The sequence below is a fragment of the Larimichthys crocea genome, chromosome XXII (assembly GCF_000972845.2).
Source record: "Larimichthys crocea isolate SSNF chromosome XXII, L_crocea_2.0, whole genome shotgun sequence".
NCBI classification, from domain to species: Eukaryota; Metazoa; Chordata; class Actinopteri; family Sciaenidae; genus Larimichthys; species Larimichthys crocea.
The window spans coordinates 16,775,155-16,794,015 of NC_040032.1; the positions used below are offsets into that span (position 1 = coordinate 16,775,155).

General features: G+C 42.6%; 1 protein-coding gene across 7 annotated transcripts in view; it reads left to right on the forward strand.

The window, feature by feature from the left end:
• LOC104934384 (RNA-binding protein Musashi homolog 2) overlaps positions 1–18,861 on the forward strand; it is a 235,498-nt gene that overhangs the window by 191,342 nt on the left and 25,295 nt on the right. For 4 of the 7 annotated variants that reach the window (XM_019268787.2, XM_019268784.2, XM_010750052.3 and 1 more), the window contains exon 11: positions 15,617–15,736. The exons of 1 other annotated variant lie outside the window; for it this stretch is intronic. In XM_019268787.2, coding sequence (XP_019124332.1) covers positions 15,617–15,736 — 120 coding nt within the window. The remainder of the gene's footprint in view (positions 1–15,616; positions 15,737–18,861) is intronic. 2 more of the 7 variants (XM_019268791.2, XM_019268809.2) reach the window with 1 other exon arrangement.

The following is an 18,861-nucleotide window of genomic DNA, read 5'->3' on the forward strand; positions in this document are numbered from 1 at the left end:
TCCTATCATTAAAGGCAAAAAATACAAAAATCTTTGTTTGCTGTTTGGGGGAACCTCCTCTCTAACAGCTGCTGCACTGTTACTATCATCAACTGGATGCAGTAATAAATATGCTGTTCTACTGAGGTGACAAAATTGGCAGGTATCGTGTATAACACTGTCAGATACTGTAGGTTTAGAGCGATGTCAGGGTGGTACGTATCTGTGAATGTTGGTATCAGTATCACTTAGACCGAGCTGAGGTGGGTAGTCGACATGTCAGTCATGTAGCTCGGGTTTATTTTCAGATTTTGAACCCGCACACGGCTGCCTACATACATAGAGCTGCAGGATCATTGCCTGTCTCGGAGAGGGCTTGTTGTTAATATGACGTTTAACCAAACTGACAGTTGCATTCTTCAATCAAACATATAACCTCACACCCCCCCTCTAAGTCCTTCAAACCATAAATGAAATGGTAAATAATGTGATACTCCTTTCAGAAAGGAAGAACAAACACACACAGTGAGTGAGATGTTCAGAATTGCGACTGCTTTTGAGAAATGTCATCATTAGCCCAAAGAAAGCTTAGAAGTAACGCTCACTATAAACAACATCGTACACTGCTCTGCTCATCCAGGATGGCAGCTGGGGCAGGAATCAAAGTATGAAAATACAGTACAAATCAGCAGTACAGAGCTTGACTTAAATTGACCGACTTGAGAGCTAACATTTATCAGGCTACAAAGAGCAAACTGAAATTGAAAGTATCTTTGAATTTAAAAAAAAAACAACAGGACCTCACTTTGAGTCTGCCAGACATTAAAGAGCGCACCGTTCCCTGGATACTGCAGTTAAAAGCGGTTGGACAGCGCTGATAGCCTCAAAAGAGAGGAAATTTCTGAAGTTTTGGTGAAATTAGGAGCCTCGCCTCACGCTGTTATCGTAGAAGTAAGAAATGTATCTGTCCTATTTTGAGCTGACTGACTTTTCCTTTATTGCATTTGGTGATTTCCAAGTGGAGGAAGCAGTGCTTAGCCACCTAGACGGAAACTACACTCATTTCACACTGTCTATGAATTCACTCTACTAAATAAAAAATAAAAAAGAATTGAATTAAATTACAATTGACAGACTCATCCAGATTTTAAGGAATATGAATAAATACATTGCTTTTTAAATAAAATCAACTATGGCAAGAATATTTTTTTTAATGTATTTCTCGTCTTATTCCATTCAATCTGAGAGATTAAAACACATTATGGCTACCTGAGGGTTACCAATCTACAGCCGGATATCATATTTCTTCTTTACCTTCCTATGTAAACCCAAGTAAACCCGAAACATAGAAAGCAGGAGCTGACACAGAATATTGCTGTACATTATTCCCGTTTCTATGCAACGGTCTAATTAGCATTAGCTAGCTGATAAATGTGCTATTGTATTATTCAGCTTGCAGTGCCCAGGGGAACATCCCAAGATGTGCCGCATTTAAAGCATGAGGTGTCTAGTTTAGAGGGCTTTACGTGATTAAGGCGTCGAAAGCCACATTCAAAGAAGTATCTTATTTGATCACAGGGTACATGGTCTTTTTTTTTTTTTTTAAAGATTACCCTAGGCTAAGGCAGCATACAGTAAAAAGTCCTTGTGTTTACTATGCATATTAAAATGCAAATTGTTAGAAAGAAAACCATTTATAGCAATAAGTAAGTTATGTAGTTTATGACAGTGTAGTTTCTGCCAGTGGTGGCAGCGAATATAGAAGAAGTAATATGAAGAAGTTTAAGAATGGTACTATACACCATTGTGTATATGATGTATGCATGAATAGGAAGCTCTTCTGTTGGCAAAATGTAATTAAAAAAAGAAAATGTGGCATGCATGTGTGCATTATGCACGGGGAAAAAGCTGTATAAGAGAACAGCAGGGACACACACATCGCACATTCATATTGTACTTTCTATTGTTAAGCAGTCTTGTATCAGTTCCTTTCACTGAACGCACGTTAACACACAGCTGAACGCGCGCACACACACACACAGAAGTTGTATTCATACAAAAAGATTCAGAAGCTGCGTATGAAGACAAGAGGCAAAGGTGGAGGGACTTAACCAGCAGCTTCTCCCCGCTCTCCCGTCTTCCTGTGCGACTCGCTGCCTCCACAGCCGTGCCCTTAGAGCCTCCCCTGGCATAAATGACCATTATGGCTCCATTAGGGCTGCTACTAGGAGGTCATTATGCTACACTGAAAAAAACAGGAATGAAGATGTTAGTGGGGGTCCCGTCAGGGGAGAGACGCAGACTGAGTGAGAGAAAGACATAACACTCAGTCATCCAGCTACTCCAGATGTCTTGACAGACAAACAGCAATCCAGGTCCAGTGAGTCAGCCTCTTAAGTGGTAAAAGAATGGAGGGAAAGGATGATTAAGGAAGAGAGAGGGCAGCGGTAAGTGTAGGAGTAGCAGAGTGCAATGAGGACAAAGGGGTGGGTAATTTTGGGTTACCAGTTACCTTAACTCTAAAAAGATAATCCATCCAGGCTGCCTCGAAGATAAAATTTGCACCTTGTCTCTTTCACACATTTTAACAGCGTGTGTGGTGTTTGAGTTTTTTGTAGCCAGTGCTTTGGTTTTTTCCATCTGTTTTCCTTGTCTTGTTGCCATATCCTTTTCTTGTCACAAGCTTCATCTGTGTCAGATCTGTTTCCCCGGGCAGATATGACGTGTGGGATAGCGCTGCTGTAGCCTCCATCCCTCTGCATCTCTCAACTCCACCGACCGACCACACCCGAGACACACAACAGCGCACTCCCGACATATCTGCGGGACAGAAAATGAAAATTTCAAAAGGCTTAAATCAGCGTGGAGTAGATTTCTCTTTGTGTGTGAATGTAACCGGGACTCGGCCTCAGCAGGTGCTTCTGGATTCCACAGCTTCTCTCGCTACTGAATATGAAAACCTGCAGGGTGGCCTGGTTGGCAGCGAGACCATCCCATACGCAGAGGATGACGGGTTTGGCTGCCATAACCGCCCACGTGTCTGTCCCTGTTGAGTTGCCCTGATTCAGGTTATTTAATCCCTAACTTTCCGACAGGATGGTACATCTGGCTACAATTGATATTATATATTTATGTAGGATTTAAAGGCAGAAACAAAAGGTCTGGTCAGATGTCAGAAAATCTAATGATATGTCAGTTTGAGATGATGTGAGATTACAGTTTTTTTAACTCTCACCTGTGGCACAGTGTGGATTGTCCTCTTCAAATATAGGACATAGAGATGTCTGTCGATGACAGATGTTGGGTGGGTGAGGGTTACGCCTATAGGAGGTGCACGTTGCTCCATGCAACTGTAAAGTAAGAAGGCTGCTGACCTTTTGACCTGCCTTTCCCTGTAGGAGAAAAAATATAAAGGTACAGGGAGCAGCTGTCCTCTCAGCAAGTGGCGTATAGGAGAAGAGAGCTGCTGACCTGTGCAATTGGTATGATAGTGGCTGCTCCTGGGGGCCGCATGCCCCTATAAACTGGAGCAGAGCCAACCAAGCATATGATAAATGCACCAGAGTTCATACCAGGTCATTGGCCTGAAACTCCAGTTAGCCTCCTAGGGTTTAGCAACTGTCTGCTGTTGGGAGATGGAAAGGTGTTGACATGGACTTTATAGAGCTATGTGCTTCTGAAGCACAGGCTGGTGTTCAAGGACGAGATGGTACGTCGGCGGCTGTGTTGGGATGTAGTTACGAAAGGACAAAGCTCTACTTACAGTGAGAGAAGACGAAAAAGAACGAGCAAACCTTTTCCTACAGTATGTTAACACGGTGTTAAAGCAAACTCAACATTTCCTGTAGCTCCTTTCCCATAGTAAAAGCCCTCAGGCGTTCATCACAGACGTCTGGATCAAAGACAAACTAACGTTTTACATCCAGTTAGACTTCAAGAACTCCATTCATTACCACACTGTTGACTCCAGGTGCAGATATGCAAACTGCCGTTGCTGCAGTACCACTCTAGAGAAGTCACCATTGTATCAACTAATTAAAAGTGTGGAAGATGCTTTTTCAAACTTTCTGTCCAGTGAAACTCTTCTTGCGGGCTATAGTTCATTACTTCTTGTGTGGATGATGGTGCAGTTTGGGACACCATGCACAGTCATTATCAGCAGATCTGAAGCTCTCTGAAGTATTCAGACATCTTATATTTCCCATTTCAGTACAATAAGTACCCAAGTTTTTGGCTACAGTGCTGGAGCAGGTGGAAAAAAATCACTGGCCTGAGGCTGATGAGAAGCTTACCTGTGTCATGGGTGCATGCAACATTGTCCTCCATAAGACAGATCCCTCTGTTTGTGTTTTTACGGCACTCGTGAGACACGACAGTGGCAACACACACAGCGGTGCTGTCGGTAGAACAGGTTTCTATTGAACTGGAGTTACACAGCAGATTGTTCCTTAGATCCTGTGACCATCTCTCTACAAGCTGGGTGAGCTGTGACCCCAGCAAGTGGTCCCACAGGCCAGAGTGAGTGCTACAGGGCTGGAAGCAGATGGCCCTCCTGATGCCACACTGACTCACAGATTGGCTTTAATTGCCAAGGCTGATCATTAGCCCAATGGGTCTGTGGAGGCCGGGGCACTCCATGAGTCGCAGGCCCTTAAAATAGAGCCCGGCGAGGAGCGTCGTGACCTCACACACTTGAACAGCCATGCGCAACGCATCTTTCTCTCACACCCTTGCACACACACACACACACACACACAGGCACACAAAACTGACACAATCAAAGACTCTTCAAGGCTGCGTATGAAGGCAAAGGAGGTGGAGGGACTAAAACAGCGGCCTCTCTCTCCCCCTTTCCTGTCTGCCTTTCTGACTCACTGTCTCCACAGCAATGCACACACACACACACACACACCATCACACACACACACCATCACACACACCATCACACATGCAGACTCTCTAACCTCCCCAGGCCATGACTCTGTTCCCAGTGACAGTAGTGACTGTGCTGCTCTGACGTCAGTGGACAACACTGTATGTCACGCCCTATCTACTTCTTTGTGTGCAGTCACAGAGCTGCTCTCAGATCAGTTCTGGTCTCCGTTAACAGGCCTCAAAAATCTGTTTTATGTACATGTGCTTTGCTGTCAGAGGGAGACTCTCCAGCTACCAGTGCGCTGTACGTCTTTTCCTGGATAGATTCAACAGGTGCAGCAGCGCTCCACCTACATTTACATATCTTTCTCTGTGTAGATGCAGTGTGTGCTCTGGTCTGTCTGCACGCTCACATGCACACAAGTCAGGTCACATGCACATGCACGTGCGTCTCCTCGGGTGTGTGAGCACCTGTCTCTGCAAAAACCAGCTACTGCAGCCTGACACAGGCAACGCTGAAAGGCTGGCTATTCCCTGAAAGTGGAAGAAAAGGCTCACCTCATTTGCCCAGGTCTTAACTCACCCTAGGACAGCAGACACATCCTCACACACTGAAACAGGCAAACAGTCTGCCATGGAGACTGTCTAGGTTCCTGTGGCGGGAAAGATGAGCTATTGTAAGAGGCAACGCTAAAGCTCATTATGTCTCGGCTATTGAGCTGCTGGTCTAGAAATGAAACTTTAGCTGGCCTGCCTCGTGCATGGCTGCCACCTTTGGACACTGCAGGAGACCAGCAGGAGAACAGAAAAACAGCGCAGACATGGAAGAAGGCAGAGGAGTACAATATGTGTGTGCCTGTGAGACCGTGCTCGGTGTCTGCTGCCTGTTGTTTTGATGCCACCCACTGTTCAAGAGCTCCAGGCCCAGCAAGCTGGGTAGTTGCTAGGTCTCTACACAGCTGCACCCTCCTTTCCCTCTGTCCTTCTATCTGTCCCTCCCGCTGACTGTGCTAATAGCCCCCCAGTTGCTCTCATCCACCCTTTCCCTAGTGCACAGGCACGCGCATACGTATATAAACATGTATGCATATTTTTTTTCTAATCGTGGCGCACAGCCCTTCTGCAATACCTCCGCTCTATGTGGGAACATTGCTTAGAGCTCCAGTAATCAAGTGGAAGCCAATGTTGCAGTGCTATTTTTGGGTCATGCCACATTTTACCCTACTTGCCCCTGGTATCTGGAGCAGTGGTAGATTGTATAACTGCATGGAGCCGACTAAAATATAACGGAGGCTGCAACATTTTAACATCTAAAATCACGTCCATGTAGTGTCTGCAAAGCCGCCTTCTCCCTCCTTATTATCATTATTATTACCGGCATTAATACACGATATCATATTTAATTTTCTTTCAATCCAAATGAGTAATTTCCACAAAACGCATGTTGGCACTGATTAGTGCAAATCCACAAACACATATTTAACTTGAATGGCGAAATGGCACTTAATGCACTCACTTTCACTTGAGAAAACCTGAAATTACCCCCCTTCATCATTCATCTGTCCCCTCCGCTGCCACCCGCAGAACTGGGAGATGGACATTAAAATGCAAAAAAATTAAGGCTGTTTACTTGGACACTAATGAGAGGAGGCTTAAGTAGTCTGGTTTAATTAGCATGATTGGCTCTATGGGGACCACACAAGCAAGGCCATAACAACTGATTCACTCAGAGCTCGCAGGACCTTTTCATACTCTCTAAGTGTCAGAACTGATGTCAGAGGAGATTGGACTGCAGAGACATGTTGCCTTTGCTGATCCCAGATTGGAAAGGAGCACTGCAGTTAAATGCACTGAAGCAGACCATTACATAAGCACCACTGCAAGGTCAGACATCTGTGTCCTCCCCGTCTGCCTCTCTCTATTTAAGTCACCATCATGAACTGCCTTGGTTATTAGGGTTGTGAATTAAGATCTTGTCCCATTCACAAACCGGTTTCCAGAACCAAATGGATTTAAATGTTTTTCTTATCTATCCTGGCAGATTCCTCGTCTCTTTTTGAAATGCGTTTGTTGTTTTTTCGCTCTCCATTCCCCCTTCTTTAACTACTGTGTGTGTGTGTGTGCGTGCGTGTGTGCATGCGTGAGTGACTGAAGCTTGTGTGCAAGCAGAATGTGTTTAGATCAATTCTGCAGCATAGGTGCTGCTTCCCTTTCACTGAAGTGCATGGGAAGGAGTACAAAGAAGAGGTCGAAAGTGCGGCTACACTTCAATAAAGAGCCTAGTTTGTCCTCTTTGATGCTATGCTGCCATACACTTCAGCTACAAAGAAACGGCACTCTTGTCACTGAGAACTGAAGTAAAAGACACTGAGCTTTTTTTCCTGAGCTCACTTCACCACATCATAGTCACTCGCACACCGTGTACAGCTGTGTGATGTGCGCGCTCTCCGGGGTTTGGAGTTATTTCCAAGTTGAGGGTAACATAAGTATTTCTATTACTCCAAATAATTTATTCAGGGCTAAAGTCATCTACTTTTGGAGCCATTTTGAGTTTTTAAAACCGTTAGATAAAACAGTTTTTTTCACTGTGATTGTGAGAGGAGCCTGACATTTTCCGGTTAATTGTGTGACGTATATTACGTGCCTCCAACTGACGACTAGCTTTAAGTTAATGAATGAAATGTTTGCACATGGGTTAGAGGGCAACCACACGCTTTGAACCCTTCGTTTAATTATTCTGTTATATTTTTGGAAAGTCACGCAGAGTTTAAGGTTTAATAAATGACAACACGGTTCATCTGATGAGCCAGTCCCCGTGCACGCCGATTAAATAATGTGTCGGCAACTCCCCGCCTAACAGCAGCTGGTTAAATGAACAATGTGTGATAAGGATTAGCCACTTCATCTATGTAGCTAGCATACATCATGTATTATAGAAATGTGCGATTCATTATGTCAGTTTTGACGGACAACATAGTCAGTATGGAGAGTGCTCTTCAGCTGAAGGGCTCTGGGTCGAGCCCCCTCATCAACAAGAATCCACCCTGCTGAAGTGCCCTTGAGCAAATCACTCAGACCCTTACTAGCTCATGCGGAGCTGGTCTGTAGCTCGACGTGATCTCACCTCTGAACTTCCTGCGTAGGAATCCACAGGAATCACATTTCATTGTTCACCATCTGCGGTTCGGTGGCTTTACAAGACTCACTGCTCTCCCCCGGCAGGCAGATGCATGTTTGTGCGGCGTGTGAATTCAGGATACGCCGCAATTTCTCCATTTCTGTCCAACCTCTTTGAGGCTTAATGGTTACAGTGGATACAATGATGTGACTTGGTGTGTCAAACTAATTTCGGTACATGAGAGTGTCGTGTAAAGGGACAGAGCAGTGCTCCTGCAGCATTGTGGAATTTTGTTCCATGTGCTTCTGAAAGGTTACCCAGTTTAATTTTTACCAAATATATCTCCTTCATGGCTTCATCATTTTGTTCAGTGCCATAAGATACGTGTGCAATTACTACCATAAAGCCAGGCTTTGCTGAGCTCTGAGCGCACTCCACTTCTGTAATTGACTTGTTGTTTCCCCAATAAGAAGCCACAGTCTTAATGGCAAAGGATCAGTATACCAAATGGTTTCATTACATACAGAAAGCGTTACGTTTGGCAAAAACAAAAAAGCCATGGCTTAGGTGAAGGGATACACACACACACACACAGAAACACATACACACTGATCCCCACACACTCATACAGTGGTGAAGTCATGTATGATCATATCAGCGAGCAACAGAAAATTGACTATCCTTATCATACTGTATAGAGGCTGGGGGATCTTGGTGTTGTAGAGTCTATATGTTGGCTCTGTGCTGTATTTAGAGCACTCCAGCAGCATAAAGACATTTACACCTGAGGGATGTTTTAAGGCAAAAGCTCTCAAATGGCAAATCATAGCCTGCCTCACAGGAAGAAGAGATGCGTCACGTCATGTGCTGAGCTGCTGGGGGAAAACACTAAATGCAGTTGAATAGTTGACGAGAGCAGCTGTTACGTTAACCAATACATCAGCCTATTTCTCAGCAGCAGTATCTCATGATACTGATATCACATTAAAGGGTAGCTGTCTCTGTGGTGGCGTTGGTGTTGTGCAGTATTAGTTTGTACTAATAATATTTATCTCACGTTTCGGGGTTGAACGGTGTTACTTGTTTCTGGATAGATACATACACAGTTTCTACTTACTGTTTGACTTGTTTCTGGATAGATACATACACAGTTTCTACTTACTGTTTGAATTCACTAGGCTGGAATAGGCATGTGAAAAGATGGATTTTTGCTAAAAACAAAACCGAAAACTGTAGTTCACCTGAGAATGCAGCCAAAATATCGGGATGTGGTGAGAACAGGCAAGCATGCCAAGAATAAGAGCTAATGTGGACGGTCCCATAAACATTGACCACCTGTTATGAACTTGAGACACTTCATCATTAAAGCAGGAAAAATATAACTGGGGTTAAGTGTTAAATGTGTCAATACTAGTCCTCCCATGTTATATAACAGTTGTGTGTTGTTGGTGAAAAAAACGTCCTGGTTAGATCCTGGAAAAAAAATTCTTAAAAAGAGTTGGAACAGTGCAGTTTGCATAAGTGGGATACAGCTGTATTTGCATTCATATATTTTATTAATGTTCAGCTGCAACACTCATACAGTCTGTTTATACACAATGCACACTGTCTTTCTCTCTCTCTCTCTAATGGAACAAAGGAGTAAAATATTGCTCCGGATGAAATTCAGAACGTCTTCATGTGAGCGCCTCAGTTGCCATTTTACTGTTTCATTTTAGTTTTGTTTTCTTGTTTAATTTTTCCACCACCTCCACTCCAGCCGCTCTGTTTCCGCTCGGCATCCCGTTCACTGTGTGACCTTTGTGGCACGTGCAGAGAATCCAAACACTGAGAGAAACCAGACATACACATGGCAAGATTAATTTGAATGATTGACAAGCAACCCGGCTCTGTTAATCAAGTTATGCTTACTCTGATTAGGACCTTAATGTGAGTAAGATAACCCGGTTAAGGTGTTTACATGAGAGTTGCAATAATATGCGTATTGCATTAGTCTGGTTATAATTGAATTATTGGTGTGCATGTAAATGCTCTTTCACTCTCTCTCTCTCTCTCTGGCTCATTCCCAAACAGCAGTCTCTGTATTTTTATATGAGGGGAAACCTCTGTGTGTACTGCAGGTCTCCGCTGATCAGAGGAGAGGTGAGACGCGAGCATGTGTGCAGCAGTTCATATGAAAGCCACCTGGCTCTCTCCACCTCTGTGATTTATGCCTTTGATAACAATAAGCCAGAGACGCTTTCAACAACAACAAAGTAGCGCTGAAGGATGACAACAATGGGACACTTGTCAGTCTGGAGATGAAAAGATGTCTTGCTAGGTGTCTGTCTCTTTTTGTAACTTTGATTTTTTTTCCCCTGTTTATTTGTCTCTATGTGTTTCTCTATATCTTATCAAAGGTTATTGATGAAGCAAAGTGTGAAGTGGAGTCAGTTTTCCATCTTTGACAGAAAGCCTCCCTCTTCCTGTGAGAAGGCGGCAGTGTGCTTCATTGCCTCTGCTATGACTTATTTCCGCTGGCTTGTCATACAGTGAGGGGGGGACATGCTCCTCCATGAGATTTCTTATTTTTTCATGCTGATAGTTTACATTTAATTTGCTCAGATCTTTGTGCTGGTTCATCCTTGTAACTTTTTATAATAATATATAAACTATTACTACTGGTACTGGTTCAAGTTCTAGTTAGCAAAACTGTTATGTTGTGATAACATGTTATTAATTTGCAAAGGCAAAACAGAAATCAGATTTAAGACGAACAACATTCTGTTTGGTATTTTTCTGTTTACGAAATTAGCCCAGTTTTTAAAAAATCAAACTGATTTGAGAATTCCTCAGCCCAGCTTCTGTACTTGCTGTAAGTGTGAAATGACATGTGAGACCGCACATGCAAATAAATGTAATAAGCTCTTAAAATATGATGCATCACTGCAATTTAAATTAATTTAATTCCACCAGGCCTGCTACTACACCAAATTACAATATACTTACCAATATTTTAACACTCTAAGTGAGACCATTCTTCAGAATAAATACTTCTTCTCTTTGTTTTACAGCATCTGTAACTAGTCTTCTGCGGTTACTTCAATAGTTAATGTGTTTCAGTGAACTTTAATGGATTTTAACATTTCTGTATTTATCTAATGCTTGGCATTTATATTATTTTCTGCCACTGGCGTAGAAGAATAGCACTTTATTGTCGATGTGGCTATTATGTTTTACCTGAGTATAATATAATCTCATTTCTCGACATATTCTTCTTGTCCAGAATTCCATGAGAATGAATTAGACACCGGCGTCCTGGCCTTATTTCTCCCTCAATTTCTCATTCTCTTTGTCCTTTTCTTCTCTTTGTCTTCCTCTTCCACTGATGTGGCTTGCTGTCCCTCTCTGTTCATCTGTCTCACTCATCTCTGCTCTGTACCGTTCATCTGTCTCACTCCTTCTGTCTGCCCCCTAAAATCGACTCGCTGCAGGCTGAGAGGCTTGTCCACAATCCTCTTTTCCAAACCCAAGCCACTGTGTTAACCAGCGTAGCATGAGAACTCTGTTAGCCAGCAAACTAACTCTGGTTAGCTGCACTCCAAAACTAAATTTAATAAGCGTGTCTCGTAATGTCTTTCACATTTGCTGTATATTTTTTGGTAAAATGTTGAGTTAAATCTTGTGTTGTGCTCGGCTCTATTAGTTTCAGAGAGATATTATAATGTGAGCATAGACTTCTTCATCCATAGGGTCTCCATAGAGCAGCAGCTGTCCCTCGGCTCCTCCTGTGCATTAGATAGTTGACAGTCTTCTTATAGCAGAAATGAGTGGAGTGCTCTGTGACTGATGGAGCTCCTTTGTCAATGACAAAGGGTGGGTGGGGTAAAGGGGGGGCTGCTGCTGGCAGTTTTGGGCCAAAGAACAGTACAGATTACATTAACATCAGTCAAGCTGTTGTCAGACTGGTAGGACATAAATAGGACCTTATTGATGCATAATGCAACAACTTTTCATTGTGACGTTTTTTGAGTAATAGGATCAGAAAATGAGTCTGTGGCTAGAAAGGCAGTATGCCAAGAAAGGGCTGCAGAAATGTATCGGAACGATCAGGAGGTAATGTTGAGAGTTTTAGGGGGTTATTAGCACAAGTTATGAAGGATATATGTTAATATGTGTGCGTCAGCTGACCCTGTTTTGTTGAAGTACACGTAAGCTGATGAGGAGTTGACACAGAATACAAATTAAGGCAACGTCGGGGCAAGCATGGGTGTGAAAGCGGCTTGAAAACATGACGACATTAGTAGGAATACATCATCTGTGTTCATGATGGAGGCTAGAATTAATGTGACAAATCACATCACCTCCTTTGCTCTTTTTTTAAAAGCAGTACGATATTCAAGCAAAGTGCTTTGACTGTTCTGTAATAGAGAAAACAAAGCTTTTGACCTGGTCTGTGCAGGCAGACAGTGCAAGCGGAAAAAAAAATCTCAGGAAAACCTTGACACAAAAATTGCACCGTGCTGCTTGATCACTGTGACACTGCCCCTACTACGTCTCTCCTCCTACTTCAGTACAGTCGAGTTCACAGAGACTCACAAAATACAGGTGCATGGTAGAAAAGAACCGGTGTGCACCCAAGGAAAGAAAAGCGGCAGTATGTAGCTATGCACTGTCATGAAAATGGAGCCTTATATGCTCTGGATGCACATTGTGCTTCTTCAGCACAGAACTGACAATACATCTCATTCTGTTTGGCAAGTCACTTATAGCTGGGAGATTATTTAGGTAGAGAAGGATATGGATAGATCTAGGGTAACAGTGGAGTTAGATGGATAGAAAAATGCAAGTTAATGTCAAAGCTGTAAGGGCACAGTGTCAGTTAAAGCTCACGGTAGGAGGGTAGAGACTTATTATATAGAATAACCTCAGACCGGAAAATCTCTGCAGAAATGCACAACTATTCTTATGCATGTAAATATTTTTATGACATTTTAACGCCGGTGTCGAGAAAATGTAATTCTCTCGCTCCTAGAGACGGTGAAATGTTTGACAGCTCCTCATCTTTCTTGAGGTCTAATCTCTCGTCCTTTCTGTGTGCACACTCCTGAAGAAGGAGAAGGCTGAATCTCTGTGCTACAGGCTTGAGGAAGAGAAAGCTGAGGACAGTTCCCCGGAGTCCGGACACCAAGGCCCCCGGGCCTCCACAGCTCATAAACAGATGTGTCCTTGTCCCCAGCCAAGCGCAGCCACTCAAGTGGCAAAGCAGGGGCCCAATAATTGTGAAGAATTGAAAGCTAAATATTGGCTTTATCTCCTCAGTAATAAAAGGGCCATGAAATTGATTTAATGCTGCAGCGCTTCTCTTGGGTGGCTTCTTACAGCGTGAGCACAAAACAATGAGCAGCAGCCATCTATTAATTAACCCACCTAATCCTGCAAAGTTAATCTCTCACCACAACTTTGCCCGCAACTAACTTCCAAGCCAGTGGGTCTATTGGGGGTGTCATGACAATGGCAGCGAGGGGAAGATAGATTCAGCACTTAGGAAAGGAGGGAGAAAGAGAGAGAGAGAGGGAGGAAAGGAGGTGTGGAGTGCGGTATGAAACTCTGTTCGGCATGGCAACCATGGGGGACAGTGTAAGTGGAAATGCAGGGGTGCATGGCCATCATTAGCATAGTATCAGAGTTGATTTGTGTTTTTGTGAAAAGAGGCGGAGAATATCATTTGAGCTGTTGCTGGAATCAGTTCCTGGTGTTCTGCGGCTGCAGCGGCATAAATGTAGCTGATTTTAGTTGCCTTTTTGTCGTCTTTTTTTCCCCCCCTCTATTCTTTTTCCCCTGTCACCATACCGCCTGAGTCCCTTATTCTATCCTGAGCTGTTAGATACATGGGGGAAAAGTGGCATTTCTTTCTCTTCTTCACCTGCCTGCCAGTCGCAGCATGATGGCACCTCACACCCAACAGGCACATTCATGGTCGTGTTGTGTAGACAGAGTTGTGAATTACCTCCTTCTCAGCCGGCTGATGAAAAGCTATGTGTTTTTCTCTTTGGCTGCGGCTCATCTGACCCTGCCCTCTCACCTCTTCTTCCCCCCCTCTCCTCCTCATCCCTGCCTCCCTCTCATCAGTCTTTTGTGTGAGCCCCTCTTCGTGGAATAGCAGTACAAGGCTGACTCGGAAAATAGGTCACCCGCTAGTGCTCCTCTCACCTCCACAGCATTCAGAAAATAATCCTCTGAGGTGTCCTGTGCCATTTTGTAATGTCTAAACCACAGTCTGCGGAATATAGAAGGAAAACAGACACACACACACACACACACACACACACACACACACAGCTAAAAAAGAAATCAAGAAAAACTCCAATTGAGGGAATTTGGAGATCTTTTTTTTTTCGCTAGTGAGGAAAGCATTTCCTGTGGAGATAATTTTAGGAGGCTGATTAGGCATAGACGGTGTTGAGCCCAGAGTGAGGAATCTCATCACCGCTAATGACATGCCATTCCTGTGCTGAGAGAAGAGCCCAGGCCCTGGGCTTGGACTAGCCTCTGTCAGCCACCTCTAGCTACTGTGTGTTCATTAAGGCCAACAATGTAATTACAATTCGCAGATAGTGCGTTTGGCTTAATTACAGACTGATTATTAGGCTGATATTTGTTGGAATAATCAGACCCTAAAGAAGTGGATTCATATTTGCATGGTATTACAGTCTTATTAGTGTATCATAAACTGACAATTTATGTAGAATATTTATATAGACGTACTTTTAAAAGCTTAAGGCTTCAAAAACCTGCATGTTTACATAAGAAGGAACAAGCACAAGAGACTTGCTCTGTCTCTTTTGAATGAAAAATCATCCAGCAGATGTCTCCATCTGATTGTGGGAAATACTTTTTTACTTTATATATCTTCTAGCCCGTACAAAGAATTAAAAAAATGTGGTATGCTTTGCATCTTGCATTACACTGTATGATTCTGACTCCATAGAAACTCACAGTAATTGGGAGCACTTCCAAACAAAATGCAGGGGTAGTCCCCAGAGGTGGGGCCATTATGCCCATGTCTATGCAGCTCAGAAGTGGCTGTAATCTTTCATCCAAAGCATGTGACATAAACACCCCCCAGAGCCAAATGCTTTCACTAATATAATCAGGGACTTGGTGAATTGCGAAAGTCAGTTTATTCACAGGTTTATAGATGAATAACAATTTGCACCTTCTCAGTCGGACGGATATTTTCTGTTAAAGGAAAGTACGCATCATAGTGCATCCTCCAATATGATCACTTTGACGTGTGTTCTAAAGTTTCGAATCATAATCTAATGCTGTGGTTTTAATAGAATTTGCCTCAAGATCATGACATGTATGTTAAAGCTGCACTTCACGTCACTTCTGTTTATTTTAATGTGGTGTTCTTGAGTTGCTCATGGCTGTCTTTCTTTTTCTGTGTGTGGATCAGTGGATCTGCAGGGTTTGAATATCACAGTGGGTTCAGTAAGAGTCTGCTGATAGATGTCGCCCTGACATGAGCCCCCGTCTCTGACAGCTATGGTTTTATCCCGTAGCTCAGTGCCGGTATCAACATTCTCCTGTAGCTCTGGGGTGTACTCATCCATGTGCAGGAAGTGATGTATGTGTGTATATGTGTGTATGTGCCTGCAGGCTTCCCAGCGACAGCATACGGACCGGTGGCGGCAGCGGCAGTAGCAGCAGCGCGTGGCTCAGGTAGGGGGGCCCGTGGAAGAGGCGGCTACTTGGCGTACCCACAGAGCACAGGGCCAGGTAAACGCTCTGTCCATGTTCTGTGTGGCTGCTGCTCTCTCCAACTTCTCCTGCTCTGCTTCTCCCCATAGACATAGTCCCCCGAGCCCACATGCACACACTCGGCAGCAATTTGGGTTTAGGCTGACTGAATTGTACATACATACAGTAGAGATTGTAACCTAGATCTCTATATATATATACACGTATCTTATACACAGTAAAAAAAAAAACTCACCCAAACCCCCAAAAAGATTGAGGCAACATCATTTTCCAAGTTTAGAGAACTTCTAAGTATTTTTGAGTTGGGGAAACTTAATAATATACAGTAACTGTAACAATAAAAATTGAGTACAGCCTACATGAAAAAGCCAAAAGTGAGCCATGAAACCAACCAACTTTATTAAAGTCAACATGAGAATTACATCAGATTTAAAAGAATTGCCGTTAAGTTGCATCAACCATAACTCTTCTTTTTGTGTGTATTGCATCAAATCTACGTAGTCTTAATCTAATTACTCAGGATTAACACATTTTACATTTTAACATAAAATGAAACTAATATGATGCTAACATTCAACTATTCATGTTTAATAACATTAACTAATTCTTGTTAGTATCACTAACTTCCTGTGACAGAAAAAAGAGAAAATTTATAGATTTTATATAGAGATTTTAGAGAATTTATAAAACAAAAACCTAATCAGAGGTGAACAACTTCTGAGCCAGTAGAAGACGAATACTTGTCGTTCCCTCCACCAGAATTACAATTTGACCCTAATGTCAGTTCTCAAAATGCCTCTTATAATTTCAGTTTGGCCACAGCACTCATTCTGGACCAACTAAGCTTTACAGACATGTGCTGAGGGTGCCAGTGTTTCACTGTTTCCAAAATGACAAACCTCTGAAAGTACAGCTCAATGTCTCATTCATAAACACTCTCCCCTAAACCATGAACTTCAAAAAGAATCCTCCACACCATTACAATAAAAAAAAAACACACAGTATGAACACACATAATGGAGTACACAGTGAAAGCAGCCTTGCACAAGTCGTGTCAGCCCAACAGGCTAATGTAGTTGCAAGTTTGTTTTTACCTTTGGTCTCACAAAGACTTTAGAAGTTAGAGAAGTTGTAACTAGAAGGTGTTTTTCAGGCTGAGAAGAATGTGGCACGCACCTACCACTTTATCAGGATTCATTCATTTATGATTACTTATTTAAAATGCGATCAGCTTCAGGGTGAAAAGGGCATACTCCAACAGTAGATCAAGTTTTGTTTGATATCATTTTGTTAACAAAAAAAACAAAAACAAACTATTCATTCATATGACCTATTTCTTTTGTTAAATCTTCTCACACTTTCACGTCACATGAATGTGTTCCATTAACACACTCTTGCTTTGAGACCACCTCTCCTCCTTGGAGTCTGGTCTGCACCCATCCGGCTGTGATAGACATGTAGACTCAGAGGAACTGAATCTGCATCTTCCAAAGTCTCTGTTTATTTGTCAGGTAGGAATTTGTTGGTCACTCTGACGTACAGGTAGTATATAAAATAAGAAAGAGGCACCGTGTACTCCTGCTCTGTGTTCACATTTTGCTGAGCTCGTTTCAAAGAGGGACTGACTCAACTCTATTTAAACTACTTGAGGTAGAATAATCGAGACGATCTAAAATAGATACATACAAAAACATGTTTGAAAGTCCAATTTTCACATGCAAACACACATCAAATAATGCACTTTAACCAAAAATAAAATGATGCAGACCAGAGTCGTGGCTTGGGAGCTAATGGCCTGAAACAAATGGCTGCTTCGCCTGCTAGTGCAAGCTACCAAAAAAGAAGAGAAAAAAAAAACACACACACACACACATACATGCAATGTTAGTTTGTACTCACAAGTCCATGGGATGTTACATGAAGCATGAGCAAGGGAAAGATGGAGAACAGACGAGGAACGGTGGATAAAGGCTGTGGGTGGATTTCAGGCTGGATGCTCCAACAGTCCGACACGGTGCTTTGGCTGGCAGCAGCAGTTCAGAAGGGAGACATCTAACTACACTCCTCACAGGGACCAAACAGAGTTTACTCGCCTCTCTTTATAAGTACAAATCACCTCAGTCACTTTAATCAATCAAAAGCTCATATACTGTATCATAGTGAGGTAGTCTCGGCTTTAGTTTTTAACTAAAAACACACTACCCATACAGTACACAGTAACATACCCTGCTGCTGCAGTGAGCACTATGTCACTTGTGCAAGCACAGCAACTTTTACAAACTGCATCAAACTGTTACAGTCTCACAAATAGACACATGTAGTTACCTTCTGTAGAAGGTGAGACAGATAAAGGACCTCAGCCAGGTGGCATAACTCTGCAGTAACTTATCTTTTAGTTAACAGTGCTCCATCAACTGTTCATATAGCGGCGTGTGCTTTGAGCCTGCAGTGTCAGCTCTACAACCTGGCTTAAATTTGGATTAAAACACTGCAAAAGAGTACTCGTGTCTTAGGTAGAGTATAATTCCTATAATTGTTAAAATATTGACATTTAGATGTAACTTGTATAAACAAATTAAATGATAGCTAATTAATTTGACAATATCAGTACCAGTAAAGGTCCTTTTACAGTTTTTTGTAAGTTCATAATCTGCATTTTCAGGGCCCACCATAATACCCATGTAGGAACAATTCAGAACATATCGTAGCTTTTTGTGATCCAGGAAACATGATACTCCTCTGCTGCAACAAGACTAACTCTTAAACCAATGGTTCCCAAAACAAGAGTCTCGGATCCAAGCAAAATAAGGTGAATTATATATGGAAATACTCCTAAATCAAATCTAAAGCGTCTGTGCTTGAAGCTTTTGAGGGTTCTTGACAGTAAAAAGATACGGTTACACAGAATGTGCCTTTAAGATTATCAATAAGATGCAGGAATCCAAAAATTGGTTAGAGCAAATCAAGTATTTCTTGACATTAAATTGAGGTGAAGAAAGGATCTCTGGAAACTAGGCGATACATTGACACTAACAGAAGAATATTTTCTTTACCTGATAAGAAATCTGTTGTCTTTGTCATTTGAAATATTATGATCACCATTCATGGTGAGTAAGTAGTAAGTAGCAGTGGTACTCCACCAA